The sequence below is a fragment of the Thermobia domestica genome, chromosome 5, assembly GCF_964235325.1.
Source record: "Thermobia domestica chromosome 5, izTheDome1.hap1.1, whole genome shotgun sequence".
Taxonomy (NCBI): domain Eukaryota; kingdom Metazoa; phylum Arthropoda; class Insecta; order Zygentoma; family Lepismatidae; genus Thermobia; species Thermobia domestica.
Window position 1 is genome coordinate 223,673,688 of NC_137458.1, and position 21,898 is coordinate 223,695,585.

At 34.2% G+C, this 21,898-nt stretch overlaps 1 protein-coding gene across 1 annotated transcript in view; it reads right to left on the minus strand.

Moving 5' to 3' along the window:
- Nucleotides 1-522: 522 nt before the first annotated feature.
- The window catches only part of LOC145686412 (trypsin-1-like), a 91,758-nt gene continuing 70,382 nt past the window's right edge, over nucleotides 523-21,898 (minus strand). Inside the window, exons 4-8 of the mRNA XM_081759705.1 lie at nucleotides 19,509-19,671; nucleotides 16,712-16,917; nucleotides 5,941-6,146; nucleotides 3,999-4,059; nucleotides 523-1,791 (exon numbers count right to left, since the gene is read on the minus strand). Coding sequence (XP_081615831.1) covers nucleotides 1,670-1,791; nucleotides 3,999-4,059; nucleotides 5,941-6,146; nucleotides 16,712-16,917; nucleotides 19,509-19,671 — 758 coding nt within the window. The 3' untranslated portion in view covers nucleotides 523-1,669. The remainder of the gene's footprint in view (nucleotides 1,792-3,998; nucleotides 4,060-5,940; nucleotides 6,147-16,711; nucleotides 16,918-19,508; nucleotides 19,672-21,898) is intronic.

The window sequence follows — 21,898 nt, forward strand, 5'->3', positions numbered from 1 at the left end:
CGTTCTTTAAATTCCTCTAACGCATGCAACTTTTTAGGTAGTAAAAATACTAAAATATCAACCACTATTAGCTTTGAGTTTATAGACAATCGTGTTTTACCGAATATGTATATAACATTAAATTTCTTTCTTAGCCAAGTAAAATTAAATTAGTACACCTTCTGGGGTACATTTATTTACCAACATGAAGCATTTAAAATAAATAAAACACATAGGCATCTATAGGGTACGTTCTACCTTTAGCTGAATTACAATTTGTAATTAAACATATAAAGGCCTTTCCCTCTGTGAGTTGTGTACGTAATTAACTTATGGTTAACTTTAAATTTCTTCTTTTAATATAGTATTGTATTAGCTATTAGTAGCTTAGGAAACTATTTAATACGAAGCTAAATTTTAAAGATAAGCTCAATAATACATTCTGTAGGAGCTCATCTGCATATATTATGCTTCTAAACAGGTATATTGTAGACGCTATAAATATATATTCGTATGAAAGCAAAGGAGAAATGCGAGGTAAAATTTTATTTACAAATGGTTTTCCAGTGTATATACAGTACATATTCGTTAATACGTATTTCACTTCATCAATTTGAAAAATAATTGAAAAAGTACATACATACCACCACAATTGTTTCAACGTAAATTATCCACATTGTCTCTTTTACTTAAGAGGCTTACTTTAGTTTTTTATGTATAGACATAACTCCACTTTATTTTTTTTATTTGGAGTAACACTCATTACAATATGGAATTCTTAATGACACCTATTACATTTGTTTTAATTAAAAAACATAAAATCGCCTTTACATACTATAACAACTATGCAACGCAAATGTAAAACTAGCTACAATACGAAATATTCAATAATAGAGAAATACAGTTTAATACTGAACCAGAAAAGTGGAGAAAATATAGATCAAATCTGGTCACTATTTTTACTTTAGACAGATTACAATTAGTTTTTGTAGGTAAATATAATATTAACAATTTTGATTTTTGAAATAACAATCTAGGCATATCATAGAATTTGGATCCAACAGAATTTCCCGAATACGTGAAATGTAAAGAAGTTACATCATTTGCACTTCCTTACACATATTTATTTTCCTCTATAAGTCACTAATACTTTGGATCTAATGTTGTCTCTATGTATATATTAAGCAATACAGAATTTATTATTGAGAACTTCACAATCTCAAGTTATAACCTTTAAATGAACATTTGCATTGAAAAACACAATATAATAAACTGAACTTGTTCCCTAGTTCGCTAAATTTTAAATCATCCATCGTCAATATGTACAGGAAGAATGTGTAGCCGAAGATATTCTGACCTTCATATTTTTGAAGACCAAACCTATTTTAATTTAATTACAAGAGAACATTACTGATTGTAATTAGAATTACATTACTTATTTTTCGACAACATTAGAATATATTCTCTAGTGAATGTCAATTACAACCCGCATTAGAACACTGTTTACAGGTACAGGCATTAGGAAAACACAATTCGTAATTTGTGTACAAGTCCTGTAAAACGCAATAATCTAATTATGACACTCGTACGACGTAATACTGAAAGTATACAAACACCGTTCTAGGTTCTACTCTCCTTTCTGACACCCATCTCTCCTTTTGTTTTTCTGATAACCGATTCATCTTTTATTTTACACTATGCATTTATTTGCATCATTAGTATGATCGCTAACCCAATCTATGAATCTTGAAACTCGTGTATATACTCCTGGGTAATTTTCCCTTGCACATCCTTTGCCCCAAGAGATTATACCTGAAACAAACAATAACTGTTTTACAACAAAATTGTATTAACATTATCTGTAGACTCATTTTAACGGGAACAGGTCAAAACTTCCACAGCCAAAACCCCCACACTGAAGAAATGTCAAAACGCCCACACAAACGGTCATAACCCCCACACAACAGCTAACAGTTTAAGCTAGTGCAAACACTGTTTGAATCCTTACAATCAGACGTAAGCTATTGCACCAATGAGATGAGTAAACTTTCCTCAAAATTAAATAAATAAAACTGCTCTATATTTTATAATATTTCGTCAAACATGCAAATGCTACCCAGGGTTGGGAAGTAATTTGAATTGTTCAAGAGAAAGATATGTTATTAAAAGCAACAGCAAAAGGAAATGGTTCAGTCCCTTCCTTTCTCGAAATTTTGATGTGCAAGGTGCTCCTCGTAGTGGGTGACCAATCACAGAAGAAATGAATGGTATTCCGGCCAAAATGAAGGATGTTCGGCATGTAAGTCATTATTACATGACCAATGATATAAACTTTCATAACTAAACAATGTTATGTTCAGAGAAAGTTGGCTATAAAAACAAGCTCGACGTTTTGTATAACATGATCTCATTCAAAAACATTTACTCGAGCCAATTTTACTGCAGATTTCTACTAAACCGTCACGAACTCGAGCCATTTCTTAAGCAGTTGCTCACGAGTGATGAAAAGTAAATAACATGTGAAAGCAATGCTCGACAAATATAGTGGTCGAAGTAAGTAGAAGCACCACAGTCTGTGCAAAGGCCCACAATGACGCCCAGGATTTTTGACATCGTGCAGTTTATTAGAAGAAAAAAGTTCTAATAAACTGTCATAGAAAACATGGCAATGTATGCACATAGTATGCACTTATATATATTTATTCAATCTTGTAATTAACCCGAAACAAACTTTATATTTATATTTACTTACAAACATAATTAATTGAGAACAAATTTTCTAGCATATATACAGGGTTATTCAAAATGAAAAAGCACCTTGAAAGTATGTATTTCTAATGAACTGCAATAGATAGTAACACACATCATATATCGCTGAATAAAAAAAGTTCAAGGTTTTATGTATTCAATATTAGCACCAATTTTGTTGGAACAAACTTCGAATAGGTGGATCATTTTTTTCCACATACAAATTAACTGTTCCGTTGTTATTGAACTAATGCTATAACGATTCGATTTAGCAGATCTTGAAGAGCAGCAGGCATAGTTGATACACGCTGTTTCTTTTATGCAATTGCACTGCAACAGTGATTCATTCTTTGCATTCTGCAGCACACAAAACAACTTCTTTTGGGTCATCGTCATTTTCTCGTAAACAAATCATACCGCCTCTGTGCGTATTGAATGAAACTAATAGGTAAGGGCTTAAAACTTTGAACTTTCTTGTATAAAGTGGTGTGTAGTATGTGTCTCTATCTATTGTCATTGATTGGAAATAAATATTTTAATTCTGCTCTTTTTTTGAATATTCTTTATCTCGGTTGCAATCAGTTAAATATAAATATCTTTTTCCCAGTTTTGTTACTCTTCAAAATTCTCTTGTTCATGGTAATTCGTGTGCGTTTGTATATTCCTTTAAAAAAAAGATAGCCAGGCAATAATAATCCACAATTGCGTAATAAAAGAAAAGAATTATTTACGTAATTAGCAAATATTTTAGGGATAATCCTGGAACATTAGCGACAAAACATGGTAACAAATTAAGGCAGCATTTAGTGGTAGTTGCTCTTTCTAAGCTAGATTTAACGATGTAAGTCGTGTGTTCTTTTTGTGATGTTTAATGTGTTGTTTATTATATTTTAAAATGCGCTGGCAGTATCTCCATTAATATTGGGCTTAAGTGATAGGCACTGTATAAGTGTTAACAGAATGTTGTTAAATGTTTCATATTTGTACTTGTTGGAATTTATTCAACCACTCTCTAAAGGGTGACATTTGTAATAGCTTTAATTGTGAGAAATAGATCTCTTGGATGGATCTGCATTGAAAGGTAATTTAAAACTGACTTGTCAAGTCAGGAAAATTATTTTCTTCATTACAACTTGGAAAGAAGCGTAGCTACTATGACTACTCTTCTCTACATATGAAATACTAAATAGATTGAAATATTCCAATCATATGAAAAATATAATTGTGTTCCACTTGGGTGTACACTTCGAGAAAATTTATGTGTGTGTTACCTGCCAGCACAGATCTTCCGAATGGTGAGCTTTGGTACAGTAAAGGACCTCCACTATCTCCCTGTAAAAAGAAACAACATTCATTTAGAAACAATGAGTTACTCAGGGGAAAACAATGCTAAGTAACATTTTCTAACTCAGGGGAAGACAATGGTAAGTAATATTTTCTAACTCAGGGAAGACAATGGTAAGTAACATTTTCTAACTCAGGGGAAGGCAATGGTAAGTAATATTTTCTAACTCAGGGGAAGAAAATGGTAAGTAATGTTTTCTAACTCAGAGGAAAACAATGGTAATATTTTCTAACTCAGGAGAAGATAATGGTAAGTAATGTTTTCTAACTCAGAGGAAAACAATGCTAAGTAACATTTTCTAACTCAGGGGAAGACAATGGTAAATAATATTTTCTAACTCATGGGAAGACAATGGTAAGTAATATTTTCTAACTCAGGGGAAGATAATGGTAGGTAATGTTTTCTAACTCAGAGGAAAACAATGCTAAGTAACATTTTCTAACTCAGGGGAAGACAATGGTAAGTAACATTTTCTAACTTCCCAGCCAGCTGGAAAAGAAGTTCAATATTATTATGTAATACAATGCAGTGACACATATCAAATCAACTTCCCCTACCATTTGCTGATACGGATGTTTCCAAAATAAACTACGTATGGTGGTTCCATCCCAACCCTTTTACCTAGTCAATCAATTTCACCAAAAGAGGCGCTTATCACTGTCTCTTTCCGCCCGCTCATGTTCTACAATGTTCAAAGTAATTTTCATTTTGTATATCATAACGAGTCGACGAGTAGAGAGGATCTAGGTTAATTGTTCCAGAACTGGTATCACCAGTGATATTTGATCAGTTTGTCAAGTGATTTCGATAACTGGTTTGTATCATGAGAGTGGGAAAGCTTGGAAACTTGTATTGTATTACACCCGGTTGTGCAATCATATATCATAGCACTGTTCAGCTATTTTGTATCGTATGACATTCTTGTAAATGAACTAAAGTTTCTTCATACTGCAGAATCACTGCAGACGTGAGGCCCCGAACGAATGTTAATCTGCTAATGTAAGGTTTATGGTACAAACTTTGAATACTATAGTAAACATCAGTTTAGTATTATGTTGAAACAGCACGAATCATTAGTTTGGAGGCCATCATGCACAGATCAGCAACACCATTATGTCCATCCCCTAATTTTTGTCAGGTATTCGCAAGCAGCTGTGGTTAATGTTTTCCAAAGGTGGGAAAATAATAGTGGAATCAGCGCCTAACGACAAGGTGAGGCGCGCCCATATCTCATTACAGAGGTCGGACGTCGTAAAATTTCGAGATTTTTGTAACAAGGTAGGAAGCAAACTGTGGCACAATTAACAGCAGACTTTAATATTCTTTGATAGTTGACAAAGAAAGAGTGCGCCTGAGCGCATAGTTCAGCATAGTTAGATATAGGTCCCCTGAGCCGATAGGTAGCTAAAGCGACTACCTCGTCTGAATTCGTTAATGGAGTCACTCCGTTAACATATTAACAGAAAACGACCACTTTAATAGTGATTATTATAACCCATATCCCATGCATGTATGTGATTTTTCTTTCAAAAATCTGATTTTTACAATAAATAGCTAGAGCGATTTTCTTTGCCGACTTAGTTAATGGAATCAATCCGTTACTATTTAACGAATAACGGATAATTTAACAGTGGTTAACCCTATCCCACATATGCTTCACTTGATCCTCTCTACTGTCTTTACTAGAATTTCTTGCAAACAACAATTCAGTGTATCAGGTAATAGAAGCTTAATTATTGCTACCATCTGATACTTGCTCCATTATTTTTTCGGTTTAAATATTTAGTTCAAATTAGAACACTAAAATCTTGTTGTTTTATAACAAAATAAATAAATAAATAATGGAAGGAATCTATATATAAACATACCTGACATGCATCTGTAGTGCCATTAGTTGAAGTAGCACACATCATATTTTCCGTGATGTCCCATTCTTGGTAGTTACTATTTTTCTTGCATTCTTCGTTACTAATAACTTTGACAGCGGTTTCCGTCAAAAGGCTTGCAGATCTCCCGACCTCCGATGTCTTACCCCATCCTATTACTGTGACTTCGTATCCCGTGAAGTTATCTCCTGTTCATATGCAATTTAGAACTTTTTCTATCATTAGAAACACATAAATTTATTGGTTTGAAGCTACGTGATAGTTAGAAGATATACAGTTATTTGTCAACTCATGACTGACGCGATTTACGACCACGCATTCACAACCGGTAGTAAAGATTCGTTTAGGTGGTTATTCTTATCAACAACTTATAATAATAATAATAATAATAATAATAATAATAATAATAATAATAATAATAATAATAATAATAATAATAATAATAATAATAATATAGAAAAGCCACTGTTACGAAGATTATTAAATAAATATGATTGAAGTTTTGAATATAAACCAACTTCCTCATACATAGCCATTATTTCAATATGATAAAAAAAAATTATGAAGTTATGAACGTACACGGAAATTAAACTAACAAAAGCAAAAGTTACAAAAATGTAAAATGAATAAGGTACAAGAATGAAAAGATCATTATAATGAAAGATAAAATGTTGTTGGTGAAAGTAATGTGTATGGTAGCCGTTACACTAGATTAGAATGCGTATGATGTATTCTCGTGCGAACTCTCACTAATTTGTCTCAATTAATTTGTTTAATTAATAAGAGTTTGTAAAAACGAAAGTTTGTACAAATTCTGGTCCAATGTAATCGCAGCCTAAATTGTCCGCGGACGATTGAAATTTATTTTATATTGTATTGTATAGTAGACAACCACCGAGCTGACTTATGACCGGGCAGTCGTAAACGTAGTCCGTCGTTAAGTCGACAACTAACTGTACATTGTTGGCAGATTTAATCTAATTTTCAATACCAAATCGTACCTGTATTGCATATTTTGCTTTGACTTTTATATGTAAAAGAAAATTTGTACAAATATATTAAACTTTACACGAAGAACATGACTTGTATAGATGTCTAACATTATTCTAAATTCTAGTCTTTTAGTGTTTCATACCATCCAGAGTTGTTTATTTGAAGTGAGGAAAATCAAGGGAGGAAGTTCTTAATATTCGTCGAAATTATACTCACAATCTATGATTATATTCTAGTGAATCGCGTAGCAAGCCATGAGTGTCAAAGAAGCTATCAATAAAATAATTCTAGCTTAATCGCAATATATAATTAATTATTGACGTTGAACTGCATTCAATTCTTTTCTGAATCTATGATCTCTTGTAAGTTCTTAGAAGGAAGACCAACTTTCTCTTTTTCTTGGAATACTATTTTACAGATAGTAATGTCATATTTCAAAGTTAACACAAGAGACAAGGAATATAATGGTGAAGAAATTTATATCTCTCAATTAAATATAAAATTTACGGAGTACAAATATATATCTATTCGAGACATGAAGAAAAGACATTTCACAACGCTGACAGCACATTTAATACCAAAAATGTGATTTGTAGCGACATACAAATAATAATAATAATAATAATAATAATAATAATAATAATAATAATAATAATAATAATAATAATAATAATAATAACCAAGTTAAAACAATGCTAGAAAGCAAAAAAAATCTTTTAAAAAGCACTAAAAGGCAGAAAGTAACAGAAAAGGAGTCACTATTATTAATTAAAAAAAATTGTTTGAACTCTAGACAACGCGAACAATTTAATGCGTACTACAAAATTATACGTATTATGAATGGTCTTTTCATAAGATATTAATTTGTTTGACTTGACATATACGAATATTTTGTATATTTATACAAGTATTCTATACATTTGCGCTAAATATTGTTACGTTTTTAATATAACTAAAGAATTCGATGGAACAAACATGTGTTTGTTTAATATTGTCTAGGAATTGCGGTGAAGGACATCTGAATAATGAAATGAATATTTCGAAAATATCGACAATAAATTAAATTTTATACTCTAAGCAATTGTATGTGTTTGTGTGTGCGTGTTGTTATTTCAAATTGGAGGACTTGGAGGAGTGTGTAGATAAATCACTGTAAAATACTTATAAGTAACTATGTTCCCAATAGTTATAAATTCATTTCCATACTGATGTGGCAAGATAACGCTAAAATCTAACGATTCGTATATAAATTGAAGCAATATTACCAGCATATTAAAAAGTTAATTAAATTTTATGTATATTACATTTTCACGTTACTACATTTTCCAAAGCCATCCTCCCATCTACTACATAAACAAAATATAATATTGAAATGTTACATGAAACTTTTTAGTGTTTGCAAAGTAGTATTATCTAAATAGCCAATGTTTTGAAGGGGTTAGTCATTGATCAGCGAAAGCAAATTGTTTACGAACAGTTATATATATATGTGTGTGAATAACTCGTTCTTTACTGCCTCTCCAGACATTACGTGTATTCACACAATATTTAGCTACCACTATATGCTTACCATTCTTCTCCTTGTACAACGTGAGTCCAAGTAATAAAATTAGTGTGTATGTAGCACAATATACTTATGCAAACACACTGTCATTTTTACACAAGATATCTTATAAAACGATTCTTAGACCTAATTCTACGGTACCAAGGGCTATATCTGAGGGCAGCGGCAAATATAGGACACCCTTTTAACAATGTTCGACAAATTAACCATAAATACCATTTCAGAGATTTATTGAATCCCAGTAGATGAATAAGAGGTGCCTATACTGAAATTCTTTTTAAGACCCCATACTTTTAAGAATCATTGAATTACAAGGAAATGCGTTTGTGACTCCCTTTCAGATATATATATATAACTTCTAGAAGGAAAGATGCCTTTTTCACGATTTCTTGTGAATATGAATCATAGTGTATTTTCCATACTAATTGTTGTTGTGTTAGAGACGGCATTTTCAGGAATCGTCACTTAATTTGCTACAAATCAGAATATTTGACTCTGAATTAGAGGTGTTATATTAGAACTTTCAATATATGGTTGTATTTGATTATTTTGAGCTGAGTGTTACAAAATTTTCAACAATTTGTTTTATTTTCCTGCAGTATTATTTATAATGATAACGTTAATGTTATTTGAGGTAAAAACTTCAACTGTGTCGTCTCTCTTTTATACCAAAAACACTGACTGGTCACTTACGGAGCCTCTTCTCTTTCTTTTTTCAGAGTCAGAGCATCTCGAATCATGCTCTGACTACCGCATTTTACTATCGCATTCCAGAACTTTCAACAACTGGTAGTTCATGGATTGATAAGAGTTCTTATTTTTCTTAACTTCATCATTGAAGTATTCTGTCTTAATTTTAAAAAAATAACAAAACATTTGGTTAATACCAATTTATGAAGCATTGAAAGATATAAAATTGCACTCCGGGAAGAGGGAAGCAACGTCAGCTTAGTTTAAGGTGCTGTGCGAAAAGGAACATCTCATGTAGTGGCCGCTTCGTAACATAGTCACAAGTTCACCTGCCTTTCCAATTAATAATTTAATATATATATATATATATATATATATATGCACATTTATTTATGTGTGTGAATAAGTGACGGCGGACAAACGTTTTAGGTATTTTCAATCTTGATTGGCTCCATGAGAGATACTGCAATCAGGGGCGGAATGAAGTCCTACTGGTAGATAATAAAGTTTCATCGCTTAAAACTAAGGAAATAAAGGTTATCTAATGTATTAGTTGTTGTATATAAGAATTAGACATTAGAAAGTTCTCTTCATTTAGTTTCAATCGAATAAACTATAACTTTTATCTGTAACTTCCCTCACGAGCTACTTCTGATTTCAATATAGCGTACGTAAGTCATGGACTATCTGGTCATGTGTTCTGATTTGGGTTTTTCTAGCATTTCTCCGCCTCACACAGCAGTCCTTCAAACAACTGCCTTACGTACAATGTCATCACACTTTTTCTGTGACTGAAAACTTTTTCCTTACCTTCTTGGAGCAGATGGGAGAGAAGGAAATAGACAGTGTCTTATTTGCTGACGTGCAATCAACATAATGAATGTGGGTGGAATTTTCTGCTTCTCCTAGGAAAAAAGACTCATATATTATTTCAAGGACGAGAGGGACCACGCAGTAGATTTCCATGCTTTGCAACCCTCCTATACAAATTATTATGACAGACAAAATAAAGTATTTTTAGTGTGCTTTACAAGTTTGTAATTTGGTTGCACTTGCTGCAGAACTTTCTGTTAGTGTTATTTTATTTTATTTTATTTTATAAGCATTTAAGAAACGAATGAATATTCTGCAACTACATTTTAAATTGACTTACCTTCAAAATGCTACTGTGAAAACAACCACTCGAAGCCACAGGCAAATATGTGAGTTTTTACACATCTAATTCACATATAATTATGAAACACCTTCAAGTAGAGAGTGGTCAGTTACCAAGTCATTTGAGGCAGGTAGGTTTAAGGCGGAAAATACTTACGGGGTTTCAGTAAACTAGGTTCAAACTAGGCTTTCATATATATTCATGCGTATTTTGGAGCTTCTTCGTGTATATAGGTAGTAAACGCACCATAGCCATGAGGTAAGGGGCTACGGTTCCTGGTAGGAGAGTATATGTTTCAGATTCCACATTAAAAACTAGGTCCATGTCATGGTGCTGATTGTGAATTGTTGATTGAATTACTCATTTGCCTTAGGAAAGATCGAAATTGAATGTACCTCTCAATGTAAATGCATAATGAAAATGTTATCGTGTCTCTATTTTATCTTTCTTTTAAGTTTTACGTCCCACGGTTATGCCGCATAGGCTAAAGGAGATTGTGATGATGAGAAATGAATGAAATGGTGGAATGAAGAAAGTGGAAGGAAATGGGAGAACCCCGAGAAAACCCACCCATATAGTGTTTGTCCACCACAAACTTCACTTGGCTTGAACGGGAATCGAACCAAAGACCCCACACATCAGAGGTGAACGCTCTACCACTGAGCCACCACAGTCCCGTCCCTATTTTAGAAGTTAATAAATATTATAAATATGTTGTCCCTGGTTCGTGTGTATTGATTTTCTTGGGATACTCCCGTTTCTTTTCACATTCTCATTTCACTATACTGGATTCCACCTTTTCATCAGAGCACTTCGTGCCTCGATGCCGCTCCTCTTCACCGACTCGACAACTTGCTGCGTTGTCACTTCGTCATAAACACAGAATTAGACAATTCGTGTAGTTACTCGTGCGAGGGAGAGCGAGGGCGACCTGGCTGAGGCTCTGCTGTGCATAGTCATCGAGTTCGATTCAACTGTAATTTATTGAGCGCAATGATTCGAGACCCACTTTATAGAAAAGTGCAGGTACTTTTCTTATGAAATGCTATGTAATGTTCGATAAGAAATTTAATTCAGTTACGCAAAATGAGACGCTATAAGGAGAATTAATTTTGGTTCTGAGAGCAAGAACGAACGAATAAATAAAGCACCTTTTTGGGTATACCCGTATAAAAGCCAATTTATAATACGTAAAGTGTATATGGCAATCAGACTACTACAGTCAGTATATGGGAATCAGACATCGGGGGAAAGAGCGGTGTCCAGAAGGAATGGGGTAGACTCGGAGCGCGTCATGAGTAATTGAAAAGGGAATAAATATTTCACCTGATTTAATTTTCCGCCCAAAGTTACAAATATATATATATATATATATATATATATATATATATATATATATATATATATATATATATATATATATATATATATATATATATATTGCACGTTCATATTACAGTAACTGGTAAGAATAATGCAGCTGAACTACCTCAGCCATTACCACTGCGAGTGATTACAAATATTCAGAAAGATAATGTTTGATATTTGAGGGGATGGCTCCAGGTGTGTAATAATATCAAGAGGTTTTAAGAATCTATGGTTTTGCGATCTAAACAAAGATGTGTTATGTTACTCTCTTTCTCTCCAAATAATAATAATAATAATAATAATAATAATAAATATATCCACCCTAAATTCCCCTGAGAAATTCATGTACTTTCCGCCTTATAGTTTCCCGGGTATAATTGTCATAAATGTCGACACCAGGCCGGTAGCCAGCCCAAAAATGTAGGGGGGGCCGACCGAAGTTAAGGGTGTCCGATCTAACCATATTATAGTTTATCACCATATTATAGTTCATTTGCAAGCCTACCGTGAAAATTTTAGGTGGCCAGCGAAAATTTAGGGGGGCGCCCCAATAGATCTCCCTGGATAGAGGCCTAGTCGACACATGTCATTCGCTTTTCACTTTTTCTGTCTTTGCGTGGGGTCTCTAATCTATCGTTGTTCATTAAATGCTGCTTTCTTATATCATATACAGTAGATTTCGCAACGAGAGTGGCCGCAGCAGTTTTATCCACAGTCTCCCGTACGGAAGCTTTTCTTCCCCCTTCCTGTTCTTGTGAGCGGAAATACGAATAAACGTTAAAAATAAGTGGCTCTCCACTTTTAAGAATAAGCTTTTTTCTCCCTCCAATCCTGTAACATTCGAGTGACTGCACAGATGTTGATGGTTCCATTATTTACAATTAACTATTTACCAAAAACAATACTATATACAAGAAGCATAAAAGGGGGATGAAACACAAACACGAACACACACACACACACATCAAATCTTGAGACGACACACTCACGACAATAACTTAAACTCTACAAATAGAACTTCCGCACTAAAAACAATAAATAATGTATATATACAGTACAATTGATATATTTACATAAATATTACGAAATATTTTCCACGGATATACGCGAAGTAACGAGGCAATAGATCGCTTTCTCTAGGACAGAAGAGTGGCTCTTCAGCGATTGTTGACGTTTGGCAACAAAGGTTGTCATTCTCTCACTGGGGGTGGTTGAGTTGTAGTGTTGCTTACTCCTCTTCTTGAGATCCTCGTATCTATGACCAATGAATCGAACTGTGGGAGCCCCAAATGAATACAAGAAAAGATACAATTCTACTGTTCTTAGTCATTTGGAATCGTATCATCAATTCCGAAATTTGAAAACAACGCTAACGGTAAGTTTATTACTCTCATAGCGCTGAATGAAATTCATATAGCAAATTCTTTATAAGACAGCAATTCTCGTGATAAGCATGCCACGAGGGAATACACTCTAAGGGAAAATTCGTTTGTTAGGTTTTTAGACGTCTTTACCCAACAGCGAGACTATATAGAGACTGGACTTACAGGTTAAAGTGCAATCCGCGGGCCGGACTCAGGCCCACAAAGCATATATCACTTCGGGGCCGCCCGGACCGTAAATTTTTAAATATACAATCATATTTCTCGGTCCTTTTGGGGCCTAACTTTGTAAATGTACTGTACAACGATATTTATTGGACGTTTGGACCATTCTTTCTTAAGAACTATTAAAGCAGATCTGCAAAATTAAACTTCTAATTGCTGTAAATTAAAAAAATATATAATTTTTAGTAAATTATAAAGTTTATGTAATTCGGGTTTATTTCGGGCTAATTTGATTACCACATGAGCTCGGGCCTAAATGCTAAAACATATTTCGGACTCGGGTCGGACCTCACATTATAAACTCACGAGCCGGGCCGAGCCTGGGCTAAAAATTCCGACCCGTACAGACCTCTACTACGTGCACCGAAGGCGAGTGCTTTGAAGTAACGGGGGTTCCCTTAGATGAGTTATTTTATTTCCTCATTTAAAAATGGCAGAGTTACGGAATGACATTTTCTTTCACTCAACAATTTCCACATTTCTTTTTTTTTTAATTTTACAAATTCATTCTCAAAGTAAACAATGATTTTTCACCAGGGGAGAATGGAAACATAAGAGAAACAAGAGAACATGTTATAGATGTAAAACTATATAAAGAGGAAAAGAGAAAATAATTAAAGAAATACGTCTCTTTCATATATATAAAGCTTGTGCTGTGAAACATCGTGTTGATGTTGACTTCAGTCAAAATCTTGATTTGAACATATGCGATTTGAAGACATCCGGATCAAAAAGCACTTCAGCATCAGACAAAACTTTTCAAGGGCAGAAAAAAAAAAGCTACAAGTAGAATCAATGCTTTCTTATGTAAACGCAATACTGTAGACTCATTTTTCGAACTGAAAGAACGTTTTCATAGCCAAAAGGACTTGATAAAAATAATAAGACTTGAACAGCAAGGTGGTATTTCCTTTGAAGTGGGTATTAGCCAATAAGTATCTCCAAGAAATTTAAATTTAGAAAATAGGTAAGTAGGTTTATTAGATTTAAGTTATTTTGTATAAAATGATAAGAGCGTGAATACGAAGACACTATTCATCCTGTGGATAACAGTGGATCTGGGAGCAAAAGGTTTCTTTATAAAGTGCGAAAAGTTCTGCAGAAAAATAACAAGAACATTTTTCACGACAAAATCCCTTATATGCTGAAAACCTGAAAACAAGTGCAAAAAGGAAAAAAAAAAAAAACGCATGGAAAGTCCAGGTGCATACTAATAATGAAACTATAAATGGAGTACAAATTAATTTTTCGTTGCTCCGCTGGTATAGCGGGCTCCCCCGAGTGGTCGCGGGATCGATTCCCGCCGGGAGCTCACCTTCAATGGAGTGGTTCGGAGCCCACTTTAATCTGTAGGTCCACATCTCTATATAGCCCCCCTGTTGAAAAAGGACGTAAAATCCTAAACACTTTCACTTTCAGCTGGTATAGCCTTGGCTTAGCACTCGGGAGATCATGGAATTAAATCACGCGCCAGGACATAATGCATTAGGTTTTACTCACTCAGTCAATGGAATTATCTTGTGTCATTCATTGTGCACCCTTTTAAACCACATATGCCTCCGAAAAGTTAAATAATCTTAACTTCTTCGTCGTAATTTGAAAAGACGCTGACAATAAGTGCTCTAAATTTGTCTGAGCTCTTAGTATTTTCGAATGTGCTGAACGAAAATTCAGCCAATGTTTTTCTCAGTAGTGGATATTGAGACAATCATGTTTGTAAACAAACGGAGATGCAAAGCCTTGTGTTAAAAAAAAAAAAAAAGCGTCCAAACAAAATAAGGAACACATTTCCTTCAGCGTTCTATTTTCTGTAAAATTTGTTTTCTAACAAGCTTACTACACGAAGGGTATTCTTGAGCAGATTTACTAAATATACCGTAATTGTACAGACTTGTACAAACTTCGAAAGAGCAAGTCCGCTGACACCCATGGAAATGGAATTGACAACACTGAGCAGCTTAAAGGGATTTTTGCCATGCCATTTTGATTTTCTCTTTGTCCGTAATTAAAAGCGTAGCGGCATTTCAGATTTGGCTTGGGGGGGGGAGGGCAAGACCCCTTGATATAAGTAAAATTTCGCGTTTTTCACTGACATTACTATTTTATTGATAAAATCTATATAAATCTCAAACTCAGGGGGGAAATGCCCCTCCCTGTCCTCCCTGAATTAAAACCCGTTTTCTAGTATTTATAGTTGAGTATAAAGAAACATATTAATTTTGTAATTGAAAATTTTTAAAACATGCTAATTAAATACAGGATAATTAATAATTAATCACTTATTAAAGTTTTTACTTTTCGGCCCAAGGAAAGAAATTCAAAGCACCAACCCTGCAGAAAACGATTAATTACTTTTCCTGTATACGATAAAATAATTTGCAAAGCTTCATTTACCAACAATCACACTATATTTCATTTTAATTCCTTGATCCCCTAAAATTTCTATTAATTCAATTAAATATTGACTGTGTGTAAATGATGCTTTGTAAATTATTTTATCCTATAGAGAAAGAGTAACTTAGTCATTATTTGCAGGGTTGGTTCATTGAATTTCCTTCGTTGGGCTTCAAAGTAAAAAGTTAAATTATTAATTATTATCTTGCAATTATTTAGCACATTTAAAAATATCAATTACAAAAATCATAATATTATGTACCTTCTTATTTGCAACTATAAATACTAGAAAATATGCTTTAATTACGGAAAAGAAAAAAGAAAATGGCGAGGCAACAATCCCCTTAATTTACGTATTTATTATTTTTAATAATAGAAGGTTAATCAATAATATCCGTAATCTACCTACAAATTGTTGTGTCACAAACATATAAGTTTTCGAAAACTCATATGATAATTAATAGCGAACGTAAGATGACTTGGAAGAAAAGTTGCTGAATTGGATACACTGTCTTTAAAAAGCGCTGGGATCTTCAGCGAGTCCTTTGCCAGTAGCAGACGAAAACCGAAGTGCTCGGATCAAAAGGTGGTCACAAGAATAATTATTACATCATCATTCATTTGCTTTAACCACCGTCTCCCTTAGCCGAGAGAGCATAATCGTGGAACATCAAACTGAAAAATTTCATTTATTTTTTTAAAAATTATTTTCTCCATTACTTCATTTCTCGCATCAGTTTCACTTACCCATCACTGTTGTCATTTTCATTCTTTGCTGGTGATTTATGATTCTTATAGTAATAGACTACCTAGTCCATGAATTATTTACGTTTGAGAACACGACTACGTTATATCTAGACATGGCTACGTTATATCTATTTCTCTCACATGAATGAAAACTTATATCAAGTTTTTTAAACTCAGAAACTTTGTCATTAAGTTTACTATGAGCTACTCACCAGAGCATTTCTAAATCGTTACCTTTTGATGGAAGACACACTGGGTGTACATCGTTAGTAAAGGCTGCAGGTTTGTTTAATTTTACAATGGCAATATCATTGTTTAATGTAAATCCACTGAAATTTGGATGTTGGTAAATTTGACTGACTGTGAAGTTTTGTGTATCTTCAGTATTATCATCCCTGTCATATGCCCCTAAAATCACTTCAATGTTCTTCTTGTCACGTCTGAAAAAGAAATCATTTAAAATTCACAGAACTTTTAAAGTATATGATCATATATGATCATGAAATAGCACAGTGTAACTAACTCTGTGACGTAAGAAATACAAAAGGTTTATTTGCCGTAGAAATAACACCTTATCATTGGCTCTTATGCCGAGTAAATATGGTCTAATTTGTTATTTTATCCCTAATCTCTGAAACGTATTCTTTAAAAGTAGTTCAAAAATATATAATAAAATCATAATGTTTGGACACTTCACAAACCTAGCTTTTGGCTGAGTGATGTGTGACTACCACTCAACTAATATCTCAATTATTTCTTTTTTCCTTGGATGAAGTACTTTATTTCATAATTGAATCGGTTTCTGTTAAAAGGGCATATGTAACATTTTCACAATTTTAACTTTTTAAAGGAAATGAATGTTTTAGAGGTAGATGTAACAATTTCTGTTAAAAGGACATGTGTTTCTTGAAAGGTGTTATAAATATAAGGCATTTTTTCTTTTTTATAAACCAAACCGTCTCGTACGAAAATAATTTTTGTCATTTCCGGACAAATTTTTTTAGTGCGCATACGCACTTTTAATAGAAAGCGATTCAATTAAAATAGCTTCTTAATGCCTTCATAATGTTGTGTTAGCACAGTCTCCCGCTCCCCTTTGGCTATAAGAGAGCCTACCCACTCTAGTATAATGGACCCTGGTTACAATTCATTAATACCTAAGAATATTAAACCACTAGTGTTAATGATATGTCACTAATATAAAGGAGTGCAAGAGCTATGGAATTTCACTACTATATATGAGCACAAGTGCTAATGAAACGTCACTAACAGAAGAGTGTAACTATAAGTGAATAGTCACAGAAATACATAAGAATATTTGTGCTGGTGAATAGTGCTAGTGCTAGTAAGTGTTTACTAAAATAGGAATGCTAGTGCTTGTAAATCATCGCTAGCTCATAAGAATATTACTGCTAGCGAATTATCACTAGCACTAGGAATTCTAGTGCAAAGAATAGTCACAAACACATTGTAATGCTATTGTGAGAATCGTTACTAAAGTCTGTTCCAGGCAACCTGATAGGAAACTCCCCTACCTCCCACCACTTACCACTACAGAAGGGGAAAGCAAATCGTTCACCTTCACATGGAGGAAACTTTTCTAATAAACATAATCATGTAAACTAAATTCGTACGTCAATTCGCTCGTACGTCAAAATCAATAAGGGCTCAATCTGACCAATTTTGTATGAATGTGGAAGTTGATCCCTAACACGAATACAAGAACGGGAACTGCGGGGTTTCGAAAATAAAATGTTGATAAAAATATTTGGAGCAGAAAAGGCATACATTCAGGTGAAGTAAAACGCTATAGGCCTACAAGCTTTTATTTCACAACTACTACAGGTCACCGAGTATTATAGAAATAGTGAAGTTAATACGTATAATATAAGCATGTCACATTACTTGTATGGGAAATACGCACCAAGTCATTAAGCTCTGTTCAAAAAGCCTAGGAAAAGGAGACTATTAGCTGAGCGAAAGAGAAGGCTTCCGGACAATGTACAGCAGAATCTTTGAAGGATGATTGATAACAAACATGGTACATTGACTTTTCGCAGATTAAAATCTAATGGAAATGTTTGTTTTTTCTACGACGAGCCTTTGAGCTCTTTAAGCCAAAGCGTTCGTTATTTTTGTATAATTGAACGAACTCGTATTTATCGTTACTCTTTCTTTCTTATACAATTCTCCACTCTTGTTACAATATTATACTATCCTGCAGGCCTGGGGCCGCGGTGGGTCAGTGGTAGAGCTTTCACCTGTGATGGATGGAAGGAGACCCAGTTACGATCCCAGCTCGCGTTAAGTGATTGTTTTGGTGGACAAACACCGCGTGCGTGCGTGCGTAAGAGAATTGGACGTAAACCTAATTTTTCATGATAATACTTTAGCTTGTTGACAATTAAATTCTTTCTGGTATTACTCGCACCTTGGACAAATCTCGCGGTCATATCATCTAACATTACGCTTACTTAACCTCACACTCACTCGATTTTAATGCACACCCACTGAACCTCACGCTTATATAATCAATCCAACGTCACACTCAGTCGACCTCACGCTCACATCACCAATCTTACATTACACTTACTCGACCTCAAGATCATATTATGTTATGGAATTCAAGCTCAACCTAACGTTCACTCAGTCTCACGTTTACTTCGTGCGGTTGAGATTTAGTAAACGTAAGTCTTAACTCGTACGTAAATCCCGACCTCATGAGTTTGGGCACGTTTGTTTATGCATGCTCATAGTCTCAGCGCCATTATTGCAACTGTATTCAAAGAATATTATATAATATTATTGTAGTCTATCATTTGCTTGTAAGTGGTTTTGATAAATTGTTATGATGATTTATTTTGTGGTTGGTGTTCATAAGACTGCATCAACTTCAAAAGTAATCTGACAATTTTCACATTGGACATACAAATCAAATAAGACTTGGTCAACAATAAATCAAATGGTATGTTTTAGGGATTTTGGTATAAATAGAAAGTGGTAGAGAAAAAAAAAAAAAGAGCAGACTAACGCATCGACGCAGTGACCAGCAGTGACAATATAACGGTCATTGATAAGGCTTCCACCACAGAAATACTGTCCTTTCTCCGTTAGCATTGCCATCCAAGGGTATTGTCCTCTGTAAGCAGCTTGGCCGCCTACAACCCTTGAAGAAGGGCTAGCTGTACCACATCCTGAAACGACAAATAGAATTATTTCAGTAACTATTTTTATCATAATATTACTGTACGCCATTGGCCTCTTTATTATTCATTCAACTTAACAAGATAGGCCTTTGAAACAAACTTTTTTTCTTTTCCACGATTATGCACGTGGATGATAAACATGAGTTTGTGTTCCTCTTTTCAATCTACCTTCTAACATTTAGAGCAGCGCTGTCCAACGTTTTCACCTTATCGGGCGCAACTGGCTCCTGTTTTCCGACGTGCGGGCGCCTTTCAAAAAAATACAAAACTACTATAGAAATAAGCCTACTGCTATGGTACAACAACTACTACTTATTATTTATTTGTTATTAATATTATCATCATCACCATTATTATTATTATTATTTTGAAAATTGATACATACCTAGTGAGAAGACTGACACTGCACGTTTGCTGCCAGTTGAAGGAAATCTGGTGTGTAGCTGGAACAGGCTGCTTTTATTGCGTCATCCAGGTGAGAGGGTGTCAGGGAGGTTCGGTACTTATTTTTCATCATGTTCATGGCAGAAAATGCGACTTCGCAAAGACAGGTTGAGCCAAAGCAGGAACAATTTTTTTTAGCAACACTGCTCAGAAGGGGGTATTTTACTCTGTCCGTTAGAATCCATATATTAGTACAAGTTGCATAGGAAGATTTCAAAACTATATCTTCTTGAATAGTTAGGATTTCAAGTTCTAAATCTTCAAGATTATAATTTCCAAACACTTCACATATCCTACTACCAAGATCAATAACATCAACAGAGACAAATGGATTATTGATGAACAGAACCACTGGTTCAAGTGCTACAAACTGGGCAAATCTGTTTCGAAACACAAGAATAAGAATTTCCAAATGCTTTGAAAATTTTGAAAGATCACAACCAACACAATTTACCTTTTCCACCATAGATTTGAAGTTTAGAAAATGAGAAAGGGAATTCCTGTTTAAGTGAGCAATCCATTTTCTTTTGAAAAGCATTAACTGTACTTATCATGGCTGAAATGTTATGGCCTTTCCCTTGCAATTCTAGATTTAACTCATTTAATTTGAAAGTGATATCTGCCAAGAAAGCTAAATCTAGCAACCATGATGTTTCATCGAGATCATGATAATACTGACCCTTAGATGACTTAAGAAAGTCCCTGATTACATCCAAAAGACAACAGAATCGTTACAATGTCTTGTCCCTACTCAGCCACCTGACGTCTGCATGAAGAAGGACGTCACCATGCTCAGCATCTGATAAATTCAAAATACTTTTGAATAATCGATGACGAGTGGAAGATGACCTAATGTAATTTACTACACGAGTTACTATTTTCATGACATGGTCGAATTTTAAAACTTTTGCACATAAAGAGTATTCCCCAAGAGAGAGCGAGTCTATCCTTACAATGGAAATTTTTCAAGGCGCGATATGACAAAAGACGATCGTGTAAAGAAAGACAGCGCCGCCAGCAGCAGGCACGCGAACTACCGCGGTTGCCATAGCGTAGCGGTAGCCTTATCCAAGTGTAAAGTAACAAATGTTCAAATTAACTGTTGTGAAACTATTTCCTCGATTTTGTTGAATGCTTTTTCCCAGAGTTCAGAACAGCCAGAAGTGCAAGTTACTATTTTCGAAATGAAATAACAGAAATAAAAGAAAATCTAATGTTGAAAACAAGAAATTTTGCGTATTTTGAGTTCGATTTCAGAGGGCGCCAGGAAAATGCTTGGCGGGCGCCATGGCGCCCGCGGGCACCGCGTTGGACAGGGCTGATTTAGAGTTATAGAATGTATTTAAAATATCTAAAGAATTAATTATAACTTTTATAATAGCAAACGCATATTTTTAAACAAGTTATTGTAATAATTTAGGGGGATATTAGTGAGATCTTTTATTAAAATTTGATTGAACATTTGCCATTTATATTATAGTCGGTATTTGTGAGGTAATTTTGAAATGGTAAACGAAGTAAACATTACAGACTTGGAAATTGAAAGTGCGATTTCTGTGTTCATAAGATAATTTCATCTTAATACGTATGTAATCCAAAAGCAATTAATGCTTAGGTATACGTTTGGTTAATTGATTTGATTGGATTAAATTTAAGTTCTCTTTCAGCAGCGAGACTATATGAGATTTGGGAATAAAACTTAACGTGGGATCCGAACCACACGAGTTCCTACCAGGAATCGAACAAAGATCTCCAGGGTCAAAACATTTGC